General features: G+C 30.9%; 1 protein-coding gene across 4 annotated transcripts in view; it reads right to left on the bottom strand.

The window, feature by feature from the left end:
- Positions 1-22,533, bottom strand: part of LOC124544488 (teneurin-m) — a 230,169-nt gene that overhangs the window by 54,546 nt on the left and 153,090 nt on the right. For all 4 annotated transcript variants that reach the window (XM_047123068.1, XM_047123069.1, XM_047123072.1 and 1 more), the window contains one exon: positions 3,393-3,431. In XM_047123068.1, coding sequence (XP_046979024.1) covers positions 3,393-3,431 — 39 coding nt within the window. The remainder of the gene's footprint in view (positions 1-3,392; positions 3,432-22,533) is intronic.

The raw sequence follows: 22,533 nt of genomic DNA, 5'->3' as shown, positions 1-22,533 counted from the left end.
AATTCACAGTTACATAAAAAACCGAACCTATTGTAATTTCACATCTCTTCCATCCGTCAGAACAGTGGTCCAACATTACGATCGATACATGAAAAAAATACAGCTATTCTGTAAGAACGAATTCGAAACTCGCGATAGAAAACTACTGTGAATCTTTACAGCATTATATGTGTAAATTTAGTCTAATACTTATGACATTTAAATTCTGAATATGTGAGAGACACATTGGACTACTTCGAGTAAACTAAAATAGCCAATATGTAATATAAAATTTTATGAAATTCCAAAATAATTAGACTTGTTACACACTAAAAAAATATCATTTTATCACTGAACTGATATACTAAGTGAGTTCTTATAGAATAACACTGCTAGTCTGATGACAGCTTCGCGTCTGAGTGGCAGTGGCCGCGAAATATGGAAACTACGTTTGATATTTGAAAGCTTATTTTTCTGAGTTAACTGACGTTTATAAAGTATCAAATGTTATAGTCTTGTTATAATAATTCGATTTTGATTTTAAAATATGACACTTATGTATGTTCACGACAAATAATTGGTGTGTTTTTTTCATGCAGGAAATTGATTCATAATCGTTTGAAGTGTGGAGGAGAGATGATGGAGAAATGAAAATTGATTGGTATATAGAAAAAAATTATGAATTTTATGTCTTTGGCAGTGACAGAACGAGGAGCAAGTCTGTGTGAGCAATTATTTTAATTGAGTTCTAAGATGAAAAATAAATAAATCAAAGTAATCAGAAAATTCACGTGATGTACAAGACTGAATATGAATAGGTATTTTTCAATTATAATTTTTAGAGATTATTTTTTTTTAATTGACAGGTGAAAATTTTTGAATGGAGCATTTAAATTAAATTGAGACAAGTAAGGTTAAGGAACCATTATTTTACATGCAACTGTTTCATTTGTGGAAAATTTCTTTTTAAATGTAGTTATACAGGTATTGCTGAGCTCATAGAGTCAGCTGGTTGAGAAGGTATAATTTCTAGTCCCTAGCTCTAAATCCACGAACAACAACGATATTTTAAGTAACTTCGCTTCGATTTTTGACAGTTTCTGTAGAGTAAAAAGCCAACAGCATGTTTGGAATTAACGATGAAGATATCAGTTATTTGATTAAATGCTTAAGATCACCTCATTTTACTACATATATGTTGTTCGTTTTAATTAATTGTATTTGACTCTTTCTATTTTACTGAAGTACATACTCTTTTTCCGTTTACACTTCAATTAAAATCTCTATAATCCGGTCTTATTCCACAGATTTAGGAGGAAAATTCAAAATTTAAGTATACGATATGTCTATATAATCTGATTATAGTAGAAATATTACAGAATATTTCATATTTAATTAAATACGTAGTAATCTAATCTACCTTCGTTTTGCGGCCGGGCGCCTCAAACTTCCTTGCTCATGCAGCGTGCTCAAACGGAGAAGTTGTGTTGAAAATTGCTAACTCGCTATCAAACTAGTAAACAATCGTTTCAAACGTAACACGCCTGTTATAGTGTAATGAGGGAGTGCGGAATCTGTTGGATGGAGTTTATTCTTGCGTAAGACGCGATATTACCAATTAGTACTCTGTTGCTATCATTTTGTAACTCGTTTCATTCCAATATAATGAACGGTATCGTTATTTGTTTCGTTTTTTTTTATAAACGAATAATAATAGTATTTATTTTAAAAAAAAAATGTTTTATCATCATTATATAGTAACATACCAAGTCGCTTACCGCTGTGTAATTACGCAACGGAATATGTTGCGGTTTTTTAATAAATAGAGTGATTCAAGAAGAAGGTTTTTGTATATAATACATGGACAATATAGTAAAGAAACAAGCAAAATTCTGTAGTATATTTAGTATCAGCATTGCCTACGGGCAAAGCCGGGACGGGTCGCTAGAACATAGATAGAAAAAGAAAAAAAAATTTGCTTCTTAAATGTTTTTCATTTTCATTTCAAAAGTATATCAATTTTAATTATCTCTAAAACTATTTAACTGTTTCCGTTTCATTTATCCTTTACAAAGGTTCTATTAAAACTTACATTTATTTATTTGTTTTGAATAAAAAAATATGTAAAGAATACATTCTAAATATGAAATACATAATTTGAATGAATACATAATTATGCGTTTTTATGTTTGTGTTGATGCGTAAGTACATTTAAGTGTGAATTGTGATTAATATTTAAAAAAAATAATAATAATGGAATACAAAAATGTATAGGAGATATACGTTTTTCTTGAACAGAAAACTTTATTCAAAGTAGGTATGTATTTGGTAGAAATTGATATTGACAAAGTTAGTGGTAGCTAAATTATGGATAGCTTAATGCGAAGTATACTGTTAAGGACAAAGTTGGTTCGTGCAGTACGTTAAACTGAGACGGTGCAATGGAGAAGTTTTGAGGACGTCCCGAAATTGATTTCCTGGATATTGAATATTATATTCGATTGAAACGTGAGACTAACGTGTTCGTTCGCGAGAAACTTGTGTTTTAAGCACTAACACATACACATATCATTATACAAGATGAAACTGTTAACCTTAAAGGGAGATCGTGGGTTCAAATATGTGTAACTATTGAGTTTTCGTATGCTTTATTACATGGTCGGATTACATGACTTAGAAATGAAGCACATTTTTTTAAGTTTCGTAAGAATAAGTGTTTGTGACGAATGATAAATATATATGCATACATTCAAAATAAATCGCCATGAAAAAACTCAGAATCATTTTGAAGTAATAAAAAATTCAAATGTTGGAAAAATATGTCAGTAGGAATTTTGCGATGAAACCCCCGATTTTTTAACTTTGGCTTTGAACACTGGACCTCAGGATCTGTAGCTATATATTTTGCCACTATACCAACGAGGCAGTAAACTCAAAAGTGTATATCTAAACAGAAGTCGCCGTCGCCGCTCGTAAAATCTATTTTCTCTCGTTCAATATCGAAAGTAAACACATAGAAGCCTATATGTGAAGGATTTAACAAATACAAGCGCCAAATAGAGAAAAAATCACCCATTATACCATTTCTATGTGTTTAGTTTATTTTCAGCCAACTTTTTCGTTTGTATTTTCATTCATATAGTGTGATCGAGTGCAGAAGTGTTTACCATATTCGAATTTGTTTCTTACTTATATTTTAGTTAAATCGAATCTCACAACGAGTTGCTATGATTCATTGGTTAGAATATGTGAAGCTTAAACCATCATTATCATGTGCTTATAATTTTTCGTATGTTCAGTGGCAGAGAAACTTTACATATTGAAAGAATAACGAAACCGCTTTCTACTCAAATAGAGAGGAGACAGCAGTGAGATATTTATAGTCCGTTACTTTTAAATTAATTGTTACTTACGTTCGTGATCTGGCCTGTCAAATGTAGATCTCAGCATGCCTATAACAAAAGAAATAAAAAAATAAAGCAACTTATCTACCCATATATATATTTTTAGTAATTTAACGTTTTTGTTTCATTCTCTTAACTTACTACGTTAATTGAAGAAATATTGATGTATTTGTATAGTCAAAATTGTATACATTTATTGATTTTATATCTAGATATTGCAATAAAGTAATAATTTGACACGTGCGAAACGACAATCAAATGCAATAATTCGTTGGAGCACAATTACCGCCGACTATCGAATCGACTTTAAATAGAATTCGCCTTATTCACCAATTACTCGTTCTCATTGATAAAACCGGCCAATTAGTTTGTTTAGCGACGTGTACTCGTTACCATGGCAACCGGTTTATGGACGCATGTGCTAATTGTTGTCTGTCTGTGAGACTGACACTATCACTTAGCACCTCCGTTCATGTATCGTGTGATGGAATTGAATTTGGGAGAGTTTTAATGATTCAAATGTTAATTCTGACGAAATAGATCTAATTGACTTTAAATAAAATAAATACTTTTTACAGTAAACACTAAAATTAATTTATATTTACCCTTTATAATTTAGCTAATATAATTATAAATTGTGTAAAATAATTGTCGTATTATCTTGTAAATTGATATCGAATTTTTATACATTATATTAATTTCTATTTTTCGTTTTTTTAAACGAAAAATAAAAATCAAGTTTTCAACTTAAGAGTGAAAATAGGTTAGTCTAAAAATATATATAATGTTAGCAACTTCTTAGCCTGAATTTGTTCACGATTGTACTTTCTTTACAACTCTTTAGAATACGCGTCTCAATGGACCCTAATACTTCGTACAAATAGAGTAAATGAATGAAATAGAACCGTCATGTTAAACGCGTTTCTTGTTTATTTTTACAAAATGTTTTCTAACGTAGATAAATGGAATTAGGATAATTATATTTGTTTTTTTTTTTAAATGTCAAACATTTGGCAGACAGAAATTTCGTATTTTTATCGAATGAAGACTCATTGTTTAACGGTCTTTTAATGCTATTTTTATCTTTAGGTTGTTAGAAATACAAATTGTCAGGGACTGTCATCAAAAGTGTAATGAGAAAAAAGTAAATTACTTTTTTTTCTGATGTCACTAAAACGTAACCATATTATAATGTATCACAAAGAGGTCATTGATCTGGACTATCACAATGCAAATACGGGTGCTTTTTTTAGTAAAATAAATATGTTTATATTTTTTTTTATTTGCAAAGCAAATTTTCCGCGTTCCGAGCGGGGAAACCCTCTGGCGCTACTATCGCGTGTTATTTTTGTTATGAAGTTATTGTGGCTGCGTGGTTACTGGTTAGTGATGGACTATTATTATTTTCATAGAAAATAGTTATGAATCTTCGGCGTGAAATTCGTTAGCAGAGTCCTATATGAAATTTTATTTTCTACCCATAATCGCTTTTTTTAAAAACCAAAGATACCCATTATTGGTTTTTTTTTAAGGAATTGGTTGGCGGACGAGCATATGGGCCACCTGATGGTAAATGGTCACCATCACCCACAGACAATGACGCTGTAAGAAATATTAACTATTCCTTACATCGTCAATGCGCCACCAACCTTGGGAACTAAGATGTTATGTCCCTTGTACCTGTAGTTACACTGGCTCACTCATCCTTCAAACCAGAACACAACAATACTGCGTACTGTTGTTTAGCGGTAGAATATCTGATGAGTGGGTGGTACCTATCCAGTCGGGCTTGACATAGCCCTACCACCAAGTAAATCTTATTTCTTTTTCCTGTTATCATCGGGTCATTCACCTCAAAATCTAAGCAGTAAACTTCTTTATAATAATCAAATAAGTGGGTCAATAATAGCCATTTCGGTGCATGTTAACCCTCGAATGCTCGCGTGACTAATACCTTCGTATAAATAATGACAGTTGAGAATGGACGACAAAACTGGTCGTGATCTCTGGTCGTGAGACGTCGCACGTGTGCCGTCGGTCGGAAGTCAGTAGATAACATCACGAACGAATATGAATAGACGGCGAACGTTTAAATTGTGTAAGGAAACTTTGTATTTAAACAACATTTTTTTTTAACTACTTATTGTCTACTTTTTATAGATTATATTATGTCTTAGTTGATTGTGGTTGATAAGACGTATATTAGTTTACCATTCCTGCTTTCAATCTCATACATTACACTAAATATGTAGTCAGCGAATTGAAGTAAAAGAATATACGAATTTTAAATATGACGTCGTTAATTATTTACGACTGTTGTATATATACTTCATGAAGGTCACTCCTCAAATATACGTCGAAAAAAAATAATTAAATACGTTTACAGATTTACAAAAAGTTGCGTTAAACGGTTTCGCAATAGTTACACAATTCAAGTAACCGGTATATGCGCTGGCGCCATATGGTCATGAGTCAACTAGCCTTCGATACATTGTTGCGTTTGTTTATCTTATATAATTAATACTTTAATTCGCCCTGCAGTATTTATTACGTTATATAAATAATAAATGCATTTATTAAGTTATAATCTACCTATATCAACATTAATTGACACTCAAAAATAAGATTGTTAAGTAGAAGATGGAGTAACATTTTTCATGTCGACATTTAAATTCAAAAGCGTATAGCTAGTTTTAAAAGGAAAATATTTTTTTTTATTCGGGAAAATGTATGTGAATTATATATAAAACTCAAAATTGAATATTGTGATTTTTATTTTTTAATTATCGATTTTGGGTCATTCTGCCTAAGATTTTAGAATTGAAAACAAATTTGTAAGTTATAGTTAAGTATGTATTGCTCATTGTAAATTGAACTGTAAGGTCTTTTATGAGTAAAGTTCTTTAGCCTGAATTTTAATGCAAATAGATTACAATGCTTTATTTCAAAGATATAGGTTGGTAATACAAAATATAATTATATACATGAACCAACTGTTTTTTGGATTACTTGTTAATTAATAATTGGTCATAAACAAGTGCACGCATGCGAATTATTTTATACGTAATACGCATGCGATTTATTAAAATCGATTAAATTGTTTTAGTTTACACGAATTAGTTAATTAAACACGTAGATGGTAAAAGCAAATTATAATTTGTCCATATTAAATAAATGTGCAGTTATTTAGAAAAATGCAATGTTGCCAACTACACCAATTAAAACAATTTATAAATCGTCTTTTACCATTACTGGTTGAAATTGTACATTGAAGATTTATTTTAAGTATTGGTAAGTCTCAGAATAAAATAGATTTACAATCAACGACGGTATCAATTTGCAATCACCTCGTCTCATTTGGAACACAGTTAAAATTGACAATGGCTGTTAAATAAGTGCCGAGATGGCCCAGTGGTTAGTAAACGTGCATCTTAAACGATGATTGCGGGTTAAAACTCAGGCAAGCACCATTGAATATTCATGTACTTAATTTGTGTTTATATTCATCTCATGCTCGGCGGTGAAAAAAGCATCGTGAGGAAACCTACATGTGTCTAATTTCATAGAAATTCTGCCAAATGTGTATTCCACCAACCCGCACTGGAAACGCGTGGTGGAATATGTTCCAAGCCTTCTCTTCAAAGGGAGAGGAGGCCTTAGCCCAGCAGTGGGAAATTTTCAGGCTGTTGTTTGTTAAATAAGTTAATATTTAAAACGATACTGTAGCACGCGATTTTTGATATTTTTAATAAAAAAGTATATAAAATAGTATTTAAATACATTTGCGAGAATTATCTCTGTGATTGCAATTAAAATGTTGAACGTCCCGCAATTATCTTTGCCTCCTTAGTGACTTTCTTTATATGGAATTATCGAGTTTATCCTCCGTAATGTCTTGTAATGTATAAGGTTGTAAGACTGTGTTCACAACACTGTGAAATATAGCTTGAGATATATAAAAATATTTCAAATATAGTCATACGATAATTATTGACTGTTGCTGTATTTCTTGTAATTTTGAAGTTAGTTTTGACTTGATGAATGTTTTAAGGTTGAAATTGAATATGATGTTTATACTGACAAATTACAGGTGGCATTGTTTTTTAAATGGTTGGTGTTATTTTGAGATTCAAAAGAGTTTTTGTTTTAATAAATAGTTGCGATGATATTCGCATCGATGCGCAATGTAGTATTGCCTTAACAAGACGAGCTTTCTGTATTACACGGTTCAAGGATTGTATTACGCAACACAGAAACGAACATTACGTTTATGGTCTTTTAATAATTAGTTTCTATAATCATTTTCATGTAAGTACTCGGGTGCGATGGTTCTGTGAACATGTGAACTTTATTGGAACAGCGTGTAAGTGTAAGATGAGAGGAACATTTGCCCAGCAGTGAAATAATTAAGAGCGATTTTGGAAATGTTTAATATTTCAGATTTTTTTTTCTGTTTCGATAAAAATGTTAAAACCTAAGTCATAAAAACATAGGCTATATATTTTTTGTCGAAACAGAAAAAAAAATAAAAAAAAAATATTGTAATATACGAAGTCATAAAAACCTTGTTCGTAATTTAAAAAAAAAACTGGTAATAATTATAATTGATTTTATTTCTCACCTGTTGGTCGATCACAAACACCGGCTCGAACAACAACACACTGTCAAATGAATCTGAACTCACATCCTGTGTGCTTACATAAGTAACTACTTCAATAACAGGTCCAATTTCCCTTTTTTTCCTTATTCCACAGACTAACTCACGACAAAATTTTCAATACAACAATATAAATGATTTCTATTTTACAGTAGGTAAATTTGAGCGTGCTTACACGAAGTAAAGTAATTGCCAATGTATCTGACGATTTGGCATATAATATTGGGCTGTTAAAAAAAATTCTATTCCTCGATGTCAGACTCATGATTTACGAGCACACTGACATTTCCGCGATCTCCCCTTTAAGTTTTTTCTCGTAAAATAAGAAGTAAACGCATCGAAAAGGATATTACTTTCAGAGATTACAATCTCATTGAACCCTTTTTCGTAGTTCGAGATTTTTGGGAAAAACTTATAGTAACATGTAATCCATTTCAGTGAAGGGAAACATTATTATGTTTAAATAGAAAATGATGTAAGTAGCAAGATCAGATTACGTTGTGAATGGTGAGTTTTATTTTGATATATCTAACATTAAAATGTTAAGTTTGGTATATTTTTATCAATAAAGCAAGTACTTGACATGATATGACATATACTAAATATTTTTAGTAGAAAAATTAAAATAATCTCAGCGATTTTTTCTCTGCTTTGCCGACAATCACATAACAATTGGAACATTTTTTTCGAACCGATGTTAGTTTTGTTTTAACAAACAGTTTTTTTAAGAAATATATTTAAGTGACTTTTAAACTTAAGTGTATTATGTAATAGTTTATGCTCTCAGTAGTCCTAGGTTATAAACTAATAACGTGGTCACGGCGTAATTTGATTTCATTATTATATTGAATAATCTATCATGTTCTTTTACGACATTTTTAAATCTGTGTAATATGTTACGAACATGATATTTTTTTCTTTAAAAGAAAATTGACCACTTTTTCGATTTGTAGTCATATCAGATGGTGAATATTAGGGTTTTAGGGTTATAGGGTCTGTGTTAACATAGCGCCCGTTACGAACCGAAAAGTGTATAAATATATATATGTAAGTGTAAATATAATACGGTATCTCTTACTAAAACAGTTATTATTTATTGATGTTTTTCAGTTTTGTAATAAGCTTTGACTTTTCCATAATATCAAGGAAATGTTTTATCAAAATAATTGAAATAATTAATTTCATCGTGTTAGTTGTGATGATTACGCTCTTGCGTAGTTTGTAAGCAAGCTCACATATAAAGCTAGGCTCCATTATTTATAGATTTAAAAATAACAAACAAGGACTGCTTACATACAAGTTCTTTTTAAAATCCGATGTAAAATGCCACCTGCCTCCACAGTATAAGCGCAGTCTATTAAACAGAAAAGAACGTTGTAGATTCAGACGATACAGAATCGCCGACAATTGTACCGAGTTACACGGACGGAGAATGGTAGGCACCGTAAAAGGTAAGGGACTGCCTTCCATATACAGAGGTCGGAATGGCCGCTGTTACCAAATACGAGTCCAGGACAGCCCGCAGCGAACGGGTTAAGAGACACAAGTTTCGAAATGGGTTGGTGTTTTTATTGTCCTGTTATAGTAAATATTTAGTATGTATTCTAAAGATTTATAGCGTTTTGTGAATGGTTTATATATTTCTTTTTTTACGTTAACCCTTTCTTATTTATGGTTTTCAAACACTTTTTGCCCGATTTAACAAAATATTTTAGTTGTTATGACATCAACAGAAAGTAAAATTTAATTTATTTTACAAGCTGTCAAGCATTATTTAGGTGTATTTTGCTGAATAATTAAATAAGTTTTTTTTTAAATATGTAAATGTTTAATTTTATTGACCAAAATGGAAATATACTATATCTTAGAAGAGAGTTATTTATGTAACTGAATTCCAATAAAAAAAATGTATATAGATAGCGCTGTGTGTTCATTAAGCCTCACAATTATTTTTCTTTAATATTTATTACTACGAATGAGTTTTGGTTATTCATCGAAAACTTTTTATAATATAAATTAGTAAAGTTAAGTTCTGTTTAAAAATGTACTATAAAAAAGAAATGCTCTTTTCTCAAGTCTATTTCTCTATCTAAATATATTTCGTAGCATGACTGATTACTTTTGAACCATTAGGCAGCGCACACACTACAGTACAGCACCTGCTGAGAAGGTAATTTATCTCTGTCCGTGGGCTGCTTTGCATCAGCTGATAACGCGGGTTAAGTGAAACGTCCGCTTGAAAAGAAATCTCGCATTACGTACGTATATATTACACGGGATTCGAATTAAAAAGGCAATTTTCTGATAGCGAAAGTGACAGGAATGCGTGTAATTTTATGTTGAATTGCAAAGATCCTGATGTTATCATTTAAAACTGACATTTTTATTGATTTATTTAACACTTTGTTATACGTACTAGAATTAAAACTAATTTAAAAAGAGAGCCATGTATAACAGGTATAGTCATAAGCATATCCTTTAAAGAGATTTCTTCTATGACGTCGAGAAAGTAAAAAAAGTTAAATACATAAGCGGTAGATACGTACAAACATACATTCTTATATAAACAATACATACACTTAGAAAACAAAACTAGTTAAACAGTACTTTTTTGAATAAACAACTATAAAACTCTCATACTCATTATCACAAAGTTAAGGTATTTTATAAAATATTTAATTAGAAGTCGAAAGTAATCGACTTTAATGCGAAAGGTCGTTGATCCCTATCTAATTTAATCAGCTGAGGAGCAGGCGAGGTGAAAACTTAATTATATGAGATGTGATGATTTGTCTATAAAAGAAAACTTTCCTCTGAAGATATTTCTTTAATCAGTGTAAGAGAACGTTTATTAAAATCGCTTATACATTTTAATTTGAAATTACGAATTTTAAAACATTAGTTTGAAATTTTGAATTTCGTAAAACTGATTTCAAGTAATTGTTGTTCACTTAAACACTTTTACAGAGACATATTTGACAAAAGCTATTCATGTTAAACCGTTACGCTGAGGATTGATATGACTGCAGGTTATTGCAAGACATTTTACTATATCGCGGTACAGGAGTTGAGCTCTAAATTTTTGATCAACTAAGAATAAAAGGGCATCTTTACGGAAGCCTGAGTGATTTGAAACATCGATATTATTTTTTAAATTTACTATCGATGAAAACGATTAAATAAATATAGAGTAAATATTGATATATTTATTTGTATTATTATAACATGTAGCCACGACGTATATGATATACTGATGAGGGTGGGAGGCAGTAGAGTGGGTTCATTTAGATAATACCAATGAATTTGTATGCAATTATTCATATATTAAAACAGGCTATTTATTAAAATATGCTTTTCCTCGAATTCAGCTATTCCTGCCAAATAATAATCATAATATATAATAAATTGAACACTTAAAATCGTAAAAAGGCGTATTTACAAGGAAAAGCGCGATAAAAAGGGATTTTTTTCAACAGCGTCGGAAAAATATTTAAATAGGATTTTTATTCGGAGTAAGCGGTATTTAATTTGAATGTGGGTAGTAATTAACAAATCTTAAGACCTGTATAAGCCCGGGGGTTTTACATTAATCACGGTAAGATGTGCGTGGTAGAAGTTACTAAGAATTAGCGGATTCATTTAATTTACAATGGAGTTAACTCGTATATACATTTTCCGTACGCGTGTATTTAACTAAACGGTTAGATCGTTTTCAACGAAATATATTGTGTGTGTAACTAAATTAAATAATTATTTCACGTCGGTCTTTTAGAACTCTGTAATACTATGATTCATCTATTTCAAGTAGTTTCATTGGTGTATTGGTTAAAGAAAAACAAAAGGTATGTTTTTAGTTACATAATTTACATTCTGTTTTGGAGTTTAATTGGACTCGTAAGATCATCATCCGCACGTAACAGTCAGGTTTAATCTTGCGAAACGCCCTCACAATATTAAAATATGATTCCGTGAGGGTCGAACTCAATCGGCCTCTGATCACGCGTGCCTTTCAAATCGGCTTATACATATACGGAAATTCCATCTAAAAAATTGCGACATTCAAAAATGCACCTTATTTCAAGTACTGTCAATCCATAATTGCGATGGTTAAAAAATCTCGTAGCAACGTCTTCAGTTATCTTTGAACATGTAATTATGGTGAAATTTTGGTAAAATTAACACGGAGATAGAACAGGGGCGGCGTTTGAAATTTGCAGAAGAAAAACCTAATATCGATAATAATTGTCAATAAGAAAATATTATGATAATGTATTTTATGTTTATTTGACGCTTAAATTAGATCGTTGTGTAAATACTTTGATCTCTGCATTACTTATGGATCTATCGTTTTCAGGGTTTGAAAATGTTTGCATTATATTAGAGATAAAATATTCTATGTATCTTTGTAACAGTTAATGGTTTTATGATTGACTGAAAGGAACTTACGGTTTTATTTATAATGGAGACTTAAATTTTCGAGATATCTATTCCGTAATGTAAAGGCTTGCTTATTAAGAAAGGATTTGACAAAATTATGAATATAATGTGACCATCGTTCTCATCCCTTCATTGAATATAATTTAATATCAAATACAGGGAAACAAAGCCAATATTTGTATGCGTTTAGACGAAAATGACCAAACCCAAGAATAACCATTTTTTTATTCCCCTGATGATTGCTGGTTAATACGCATTATAATTTTAATGTAATAAGGTAAGTAAGCATAAGCTTAATATCAATGTAATGTTATTTTGTTTATTTATTTTTTAGTCGTTTTTACTTTTTATTAAACATATTTACAAAGTTAAGAATTCTACTTAATGATTTCAAGCACTATTCTTCAGGTAGGTATAGAGCATTGTATTAAATATTTATGGCAAACGTAGTATATTCAAAAGTGTTGATACAGTAAAACGAAAAATAATGTATTTACGTATTCATATAAAAAATGACGTGAAATAATCACGTGCAACAATGCACAATGCACGCAAAACATACCAATTTTAAGCAACGTTTACGAACATACATATAGTATTGAATAAAAATAACATATGTTCATAAACATGAATGTATTGATTAATGATGTTCTATGGCTTTAATTTCAAAACAGCCTATATCAGAGTGTATATTGCACCCGTGTTTGCGTATCAGAACCGGCGCACTCCGTTATCCTCATAATAATTCACTACGGCAAATTCGACGCGACCATCGAGATCAAGCGCATCATAACTTGCGTTACTAGCCCTGAGAGGAACACTTATAAAAAAATAATAAATCGGATTGCTATTTGAAGCTAAGTGTACATTGAATAAGATTTTTGATGGAAACTAGGTGTTAATCGCCCGCTTTGACGGGCGAATTAAATGAAAGAAAATTAAAAAATGGGGAGGGTTTAGAGGAATTCAAATTATGAATAGCTTGTATCCATCTACGGATTCCGCATCGCTAGTCTCCATTCGTTTATTAATTTTCATCTAATTGACGTACCATGAAAATAAAACATTTAAACTCATTTATAAGTTACATTGAAATGATAGGTTTTTTTGTCAGTTATATAAAAAGTTGTAAGTACTTTAGTGTTACAAAAATCGGTACAGTAGAGCTGTCGATTGTTAAAAATTCAGAAGCCTGCGCGGCGCGGCGCGTTTGACATGCTAATACAGCCCCCGCGGAATGTGTTTCAAAGCCCGCGATTTGAAATAGGTCTGCGAATTGCTATTATCGATATTTCTGATCGTATTATTTGGCTTTTTGTTGAAAATTGTTGGAACATTTTATGGGATATTAAAAAGAATATTTCGGTTAGATGCAATGGATGAATTGATGAATTTATTTCCGTTATGTAGAGTTTTTATTTTATGTCAGTCAATTCTATATAAATAATAACTGAAAGATGAATTATAACTAGATAAATAACATTTCATTTACGAAATACGAAGATGACGCGAGTTATTAATCGCTGAATTCAAAGTAGATAATTTATTAAAATCTAAAAAAATAAATTTAAATAACAAATCTAAACGTTCGTTGAAATTTATTATTTTCACGGACAAGTCTTTGTCTGTTGGTTTATTTATAAAAAAAAATAAGCAAAAGTAAATGCGATGGGTAGATACAGAGATATTCAAAGACAGATGCGTCATGCGTCAGCGTTCATTTTACAAAATGCTCAAGCAAGTTTCGTATATCTTATCGCAACTGGTAAATAGAATAGAAAATACAGTTTTGCAACCGAAATGCAGAGCGTTTGTTACTGTCACATACATATATGCTAATACAATGGTATGCACACACATGTCTTCTCTTAATCGTCAAATATAGACTAGACCCCGCAGGCACATAAATACACAATAATATATCGAGGTAGTGCACATCACTATAAATGTCGTTTGATATGCACATTCAATTGTACGTATCGGAATAGGTATATTCCAATTGTACGATTCAGTCTCAATACAATTATTCGTTAACTCGTTAAGAATTAAAAAAAAAAGTATATTAAGTATTGTATTAATCTATAGCACTTCAAAAGTGTTCGTTTAAAGCCTGCCAGTATCTGTAAAAGAGTGTTAATCTTTCACAATTCAGTGTTGCTAGATGAGGATTCTTATTTCTGTCATTAAGTGCGAGCATGATGTGCAAAAAGTTCTTAATAACTACATTAGGTGGAAGTTGAGATTTAATGGTTTCGAAGCATTGCAGAATTTCAATGCGCTGAGTCAGTGCTGTAGTATAAATTCCGTTTATTTAAGACTTTTAATGTCTATAATACACTTCGATCAATCAATGCCCTCTATTGAGGGTCATGTTTTAATCAAAAGTGTGACTCGACCGGTTTTCTGCGAAAAATATTATATTCAAAATCGTAGTTATTTCATAGGGGAAATATATTGAATTTATTCAATATCGAGGAATATGATGACGTATTACTTACATATATATTCAGTAATAAAATATATATATGAAAAACGGATTCCTGTAGTGCAGTTATCTACAAGATAACATTCGGTTTACTAAGGTATAAATATTAAAGAAATAAAGTAACTTTTGACATATCCAGTGATTGACTAGCACACATCAGTGATACTAATATTGTAATTACCAAGACAAGTTATATTATAAAAAAAATAATTGCTGTAAATAAAACTATAAATCTTTACAATTCAATTGACTTAAAAAAACGTAAATGACTGAAAGCATTTTTGAGCATTAGTTAGAGACCTGGATAATCTAGTTTAACGGTAATAGCTCTTTCATTGCTTAGTCAGGGTTAAAACCATTAGTTTAGTGTTTATTACTAGAACGAACCTAAACTGCGTCAAATGTTACGTGACTAAGCGCTTTGAATTTCTCTTTATATACGTTATCAGCCTCGCTTAACAAACTGCTATCAAAGAGGAATCTATTTAAATATTATAAATGTGAAAGTTACCCTGTCTGTCAGATTGTTACGTTTATATATCCAATTTGATTAAATTTGGTATGAAGTTAGTTTAAAAACCTAAGGAAGAACTTTTTTTTTCTAACACCTGACGGCATACAAGCGAAATTTCGGACGATAACTAGTTGCTTATATATCTTACTCTTATGAGTTTCTTTTTTTATTATTAATGGTAATATTAATAAAAAGAAAAGCAACATTAATAGATTCCTGATCCTGATAATAACAGGATGACGAAATATCTTAAGCAACAAATAAAATACATGCAGATATGTAATCTACTATAATTATTTAAATTTAACTTTCTGTTATTAATGTTTTTTATTAACTTTTTTAATATATTACATTCCTTGTTGTATTATAATGTAAATATATTCCAATTATTGTAGGATTTCGGTTAGAGATCTTTTTATTTTTGTATATATTCTGTACATAAATGAATAAGGAAACGAAAATACCCCGATAAGAACCCCGAAAGAAGCTCAGTGGGTTTTTTTATGTCAATTTGTGATTGTTTATAAAATATATTCAAAATAAGAATGAAATAGCCGGGAGGCTATCGTTTTATTTCTAAAGTGTGATATCAACCATGAACGCACTAATTGTATTATAACCTTTTGCACACAAGCTTTCCTTTACATTTTTTTTAAATTACGCAAGCAGTGGCATTTTGAATGCTTCCTGTGATCCTGTTATAAAACCGTGTACATTTCCCCACAAAAGAATTACTGACTCTATACGGTTGAGTTACAGGAGTAATTAGTTTGTGTTTGTACATTGTATCAATATTACGATTTTGTCATTGGAAATATACGTTAATAAACAACAAGTAATATATTGATTAGTTGATATATTAATCAATGGTTATTTAAATCCTAGGTTATAAATTGCTTAAATATGCAGCACAAATATCGTATGCACAGCGGTTGTGCTACTCAAAAGCATAATACCGTATGACACTGTACTGTGAAAGTAACTGAAATATAATAAGGGACTCAAATCAGTAAATAGTGTACTAATTATTCCTTTTTTATTTCAAATATAACTTCGATATTTCCCTGAAAGCATTATTTGCAATATCATTCACATAATTGCACCTATCACAATGCCCGTAACGAAACATCCAACGAAATGATATTTATTATACTGCACTAAACCAATTATAGGTGAAAGAACTAAATGAAGTCTCACCACAAAATCATACCTCTTAATCCCTTATAGAAAGGTGAGCCACTACCAGGCACGCGGTGGTACCCCCTCGCCCTATCGTCTAATAACTACTTACCTAAAGGGCCTTAAGTCTCTTCCCGGAGTCCAATTCCCTTATCGATTATGAACTTTCGATAATGGGAAAGTTAATTTTGGGGTTCGTTTTTATCACCGATCTTTCATTATAACTTGCTATTTACGAAAGATTTTTAAATGCGTCAGTATCAATAACATTATCATATTCATTGTGGAAAAAATCGACCGAATTTAAATCTGATATTTTGTTTGTAAGTAAAGTAAAGTAACAGCCTGTACATTTCCCACTGCTGAGATAAGGCCTCCACTTCCATTAAGGAGAGGGTTTGGAACATATTCATATCACGCTGTTCCAATGCGGGTTGGTGGAATGCACATGTGGCTGAATTTCGATGAAATTAGACACATGCAGGTTTCCTCACCATGTTTTCCTTCACCGCCGAGCACGAGATGAATTATAAATACAAATTAAGCACATAAATATAGTGGTGCTTTCCTGGGTTTGAACCCGAAATCATCGGTTAAGATGCACGCGTTCTAACCACTGGGCCATCTCAGCCATTTTGTTTGTGGTGTCCTGATTTTTGTTATTTTGTTACATTAATTATGGTATTATAAGCTAATTCAAGATTCCATAAGTCATACACTATGAGCGAATGCATTTATTGTTTTCTAAATTTACTAATGTACATACATATATAGAAGTAACATTTGGTGCAATACACAACAAACATTAATTAAAATTTAAATGAGCAACTAGATAGTAAGTGATTACAATCGCCCATAGATATCACGAATGAGCACCCAATCGCAGTATTATTCCTCGTGCCTGTAGTTAAACTAATATATTCACTCACCCGCCAAACCGAAACTTAACAATAGTAAGTTGGTAACCTCATCTAAAGTATTTCGCGTTCATTTGTGAGGATGACAATGATGATAACGATGATGTGCGAGTATCGAGCAAGTAAAATATTACTTCGACAAAGGTATACGTTTCAATATTCTTATATGAGTGGAGAACCTTTGCTGTTTTAGTTTAAAATAACAAAGCATCAACAATAACTGAACAAAATTTATTTTCTATACTTTTCATATAAACTTGTAAAGGTAAAGTTGAAATAAATATTATACTATTGTATTCGTGACGTATTGATAAGATAAAAAAAATATATTTTACTCTTTACAGCTTAACACGAAGAAAAATATTTGAAAGATAATTCGACGGAATTAGTCATGCAAAACACTAATTAATTTCATTAGAGAATAAAAGTTAATGAGCGATTTACTTTTTGTAATAACTTCCAAGTGTAAAAACTTTGTTTCAGTTTTATGTTAATAAACTTTTATCGTTGAAATTAGATCGTAATTGTTTATTTCAAATGTAATGACGTGTATATTCTGACAATTTTAAGCTATACATAATATGTGTATTTATGAACAAGAATATAAAGTATATATAAGTATTTTTTTAAAACTGTAAATCCATTTTGTATGTTAATAGAGAAAAATACAGTTATTAGATATACCTCCAAAATGAGAACATAGGTAAATTACTTTACCGCGAACTACAATTTAATTCTAAACGATTTCGTTCAACAGTCGAGCCTATTCGTACTGCCGCGAGTTTAATAAATTAAACCCCACACGATGTGCCTCATATTTCTCTGAATATTTAACGTGATGAAAAAGTAAAAAAATAACAGTTCTCACTTAGAGTTTTAGAATTACATTCTATTTCGTTAATTCGTATAAATGCATGTGATCAAATAAAATATTATTAAATAAATAGAGAAGTATTAAGTGTTGAAATATTTTCCTATTTTTTTTATGGAATAGGTTGGAGCATATGGGCCACTTGATGGTAAGTGGTCACTATCACCCATAGACAATGACGCTGTGAGAAATATTAACTATTCCCTATATCGTCAATGCGGCACCAACCTTGGGAACTAAGATGCTATGTCCCTTGTGCCTGTAGTTACACTGGCTCACTCACCCTTCAAACCGGAACACAACAATACTGCGCACTGTTGTTTAGCGGTAGAATTATATAATTATCGACTTATACCACCGTATATTAAAATTTGTCCTGTATAATTTCATCTTTGTGATGCACGACGCCGACGTTCAATTTACAATTGCACTCGATTTTAACTGCATTTTCTTTCGACTTTTATTTTTTTTATGAAAAATTTCGCAGGCAGTTGATGAGCAAAGTAAACTGATGCCGGTTGTTTTTTGTTTTTTTTTTATTCCATACTTATTTTGCAAAAAGTGAAATAATATGTGTTATTCTCATTGGGACTAAACCGCTGAACCGAACTCGATGAAATTTGGTATGAAACAAACTTGAACTCCATGGTATATGACGTAGGCTACTTTACTACGGCTCTTAATACGTTAAGGAATCTCAAATGAAATCGAATGGCTCGGATACGTTACAAAAAATAATCATTGAAATTATTTAATTAATTTGTTTGACTGACTTATATCCATCCCGAACTAAAAAATTGTTTTTGAATAGTTTTGATACTGTATATGCTCACGTAGAATGGATGAACGTAAAATATAAAATAACAATTACGTTTATAGTAAATTGTCAAGTTATAATTGTATAAAGTACTGGTTCTAAACAACGTGGGTTGTGTTTGAAATTGCATCTTGATCGAGGTACCGAAGATTGAAGGTCATTTGTGCAGAGTGGTTCAGTTCAATCAATGCGATTGTAACATTCCCACAACACTAATTGGCAACAAACACAAATCACTAATTACCAAATGTATATCCGACGGTTACGAATTTATTTTATAACCAATGGTTAGTGTAACGAAAATAGTGAGATTACGTTTTTACTATTTTAATTTTTTGTAAAACTTGTTTCTATTTTTTCATGCGTCATTTCGTTTTATTCTATTTATGGAATTTATTTACGTCACCAAGCTGAAAGATAAATGTAATGGCTAACTATAGGATGGTTAATATTTCAAAAATGGCAAGATCGAACCTATTTTTTTATTCAAAATTAAACTGGTCGTTTACTTGAATAAATATAATTTGTGTCGAAAGTAGTTTCATTGTATCAATGAAATTGTGTAGACTTAATAACTTAAACTACATGTTGGTAACTCATTAGCGAAGTTAAAGGCTATCCAATCGACAGCAGATTGAGATGGGACCTCGGTGTTGCATTTCCTCATTTACATCGGCACCTCGTATCGTCACTGATCAAAATAATTAATATAATCTATCAATACTTTTCTATTGTAACAATTTTACCTTTCGACAGTTTTGTTAAGCTTGAACGACAATGGAACGTCATCTTAAATAACTTTGTATAGTGCTGTATCGCTCGGCATTGTGAGTTATCGATTTGTCGATGCATTATTGAGCATTAAAGCGGGAAGTATCGAACTATCGACTGTACTTATGAGCTCGTGTATTTACCTGCTGTTCTATTTCTGGAAGCGAACATTGTTTATGGAATACTTAATGCGCGGCAAGGCGAGTAAGTGACATTTCTCGGTGAAACGCCATATTGTAAATGTGTTTGTCATGGACTATTTCGTTCGAAAATTGAAATTTACGCGGCAATTTACTTTTCTGCACGTTATTCCTTTTTTTATAACGATGCATTTACTTGTATATCGTTGATATAAATATTGATGTAAAAGAAGAAAATGTATATTATAATTACACCTGTAAAAACATTTTCAAAACATGCATAAATATAACAAATCTTACAAACGTCAGACACAGGCTTAAAACGCTGTTGCTATGTAAGATAAAGCTTGTAAGAATAACTTCATTTTTAGCAGTTAAATCGGTGACAGAGTTACAAAAGAACGAAAATATTAATTTGGGCGCTTCCTACACGAAAATGTCGGATTTTCATTGCTTCACGCCCACTAAGGCATTATGGTCCATTAGTTGTTAATACGGGGATAACAAAATATTTATTTTTGTTATGTAAGTAATTTAAGTTCAGTATATATGATGTGTATTTTCAGTATATAGAATGAAGTAAGTATAATCCAATGGTGGATAGTTGTTCTCGAATGTTTTGGTTATATTACGACCTTTATACGAATACCACATACATCACTACTTTTACATATACATACATTACATTAACAGCCTGTAAATATAGCACTACTAACGATGTAAGAATTACCTACAACTTTCAATTATGCTTTTACATTTATGCGATACTTTAATAAGTATTTAAAATTATTTATATAATAAGTCATTTCTGGAACTCTTTTGACAATAATTATTCTTATCGTATCTTGTTATTTTAGGAGTTATAAGGTAACCCAGGAGATCCAGGATTCGATTCTGGGTTTTTAAGTTGTAATTTTGAACTGGTAGTATATAAACCTCTCGTGCCTCAGCACTATTGAGAGAGAGAACCTCCACGTGTATTTATAATCAGACTAGTTATTGCCCGCGGCTTCGCTCGCTTCTTAGGGGCTTTGGTTGTCATGTGTTAGGCAATAAAAGTGTAGTTTATGTCCTTCTTTGGAGTTCAAATTAACTTCATACCAATTTCATATTTTGTCCTGTGGTTTGGTAGTGGAAGATCGACAGATAAATAGAGTTACTTTCACATTTATAATAAAGTTATGTAAGTTGTAGTGTAGTGTATGTTAAGTTATTACGAGAATCAAGAGAATTATTGAACAATAAAACGTAAATGATAAATACGAGAAATGAATATTTTGACTATTTTAAAATGTTAACCTGTTCACTTAATTTAGTGCACATTAACAATAAATCAATTAGATTATAGAGGATCAAGTAATATACTTAATTTTACGTTGAGGCTATATCCATTTACCACAGTTACAAATAACGATACAAAATGTAATGTTTTAATAAATTAGCGTGATTGTGTTAATTGAATTGGATTTACTCCTCAGTAATTTCAGTATGCAAATATATTAAAGTTAAATATTTACCTTTTAATTATGTTTCGAGTTGAATTAAATGGAAAACACCCGTGGTTATACAAATTATGTTTTATACATGTTAATAATTTATGAGGACGATATGTGGGTATTATCACTATTTATTTAAGTCTAATTTATATGTGAATAGAGATGCGGTTTCCATTCTAGGCTTTAATGTAACGTAATCTATACTAATATTATAAACGTGGATGCAATACTGACTGACTGTTTGTGGTCTTTAAGGTCCAAACCATTAAACTGAATTTGATGAAAATTGCCATGATGCCTGTACTAAGATATATACCTACCTGTATTTCATGTTTTTATATGTCTTAAAGTCTTTCATAATTTAGTGTTAATTTCTTGCTTTTGTTGTCAATTTGACTGGTACTAATTCGGTGAAACATTGGCGTTTTAAGGCAAAGATATGATTATTTTGATACTAATATGAACACAAATATTATAAACAACGAAAAAGTTTTCTAAGTAATTAATTAGGTTTCCAATTCAATTGGAAAATTTGAAAAGTGTTCTGACCGAGCATGACAAATTCTGAATTTATATGTAAACTATTGTATTTCCGATACTATGGGTATATTATTTCACGAAGGCCCGACCCTCCGTATATATTATGGTTATGGTTGATCAGGAAACCGATGTAAGGTTTTGTGCACATCTATTGTCTACAATCCATTCATCAGTTTTTCTACCACTAAACTAATAAACTACTCATTTTGCTATTTTTCTGATGAAAGTAAATCAATATTTTAATTAGATACATAAAATATATAACGTAAATACATTGTATTCCGTGGCTGACAGTGGTTAAGTGGTAGTGACCATTAGTAATGGAC

Source organism: Vanessa cardui, chromosome 4 (assembly GCF_905220365.1).
Source record: "Vanessa cardui chromosome 4, ilVanCard2.1, whole genome shotgun sequence".
Classification (NCBI taxonomy): domain Eukaryota; kingdom Metazoa; phylum Arthropoda; class Insecta; order Lepidoptera; family Nymphalidae; genus Vanessa; species Vanessa cardui.
This window is presented reverse-complemented; position numbering and strand designations above follow the sequence as displayed.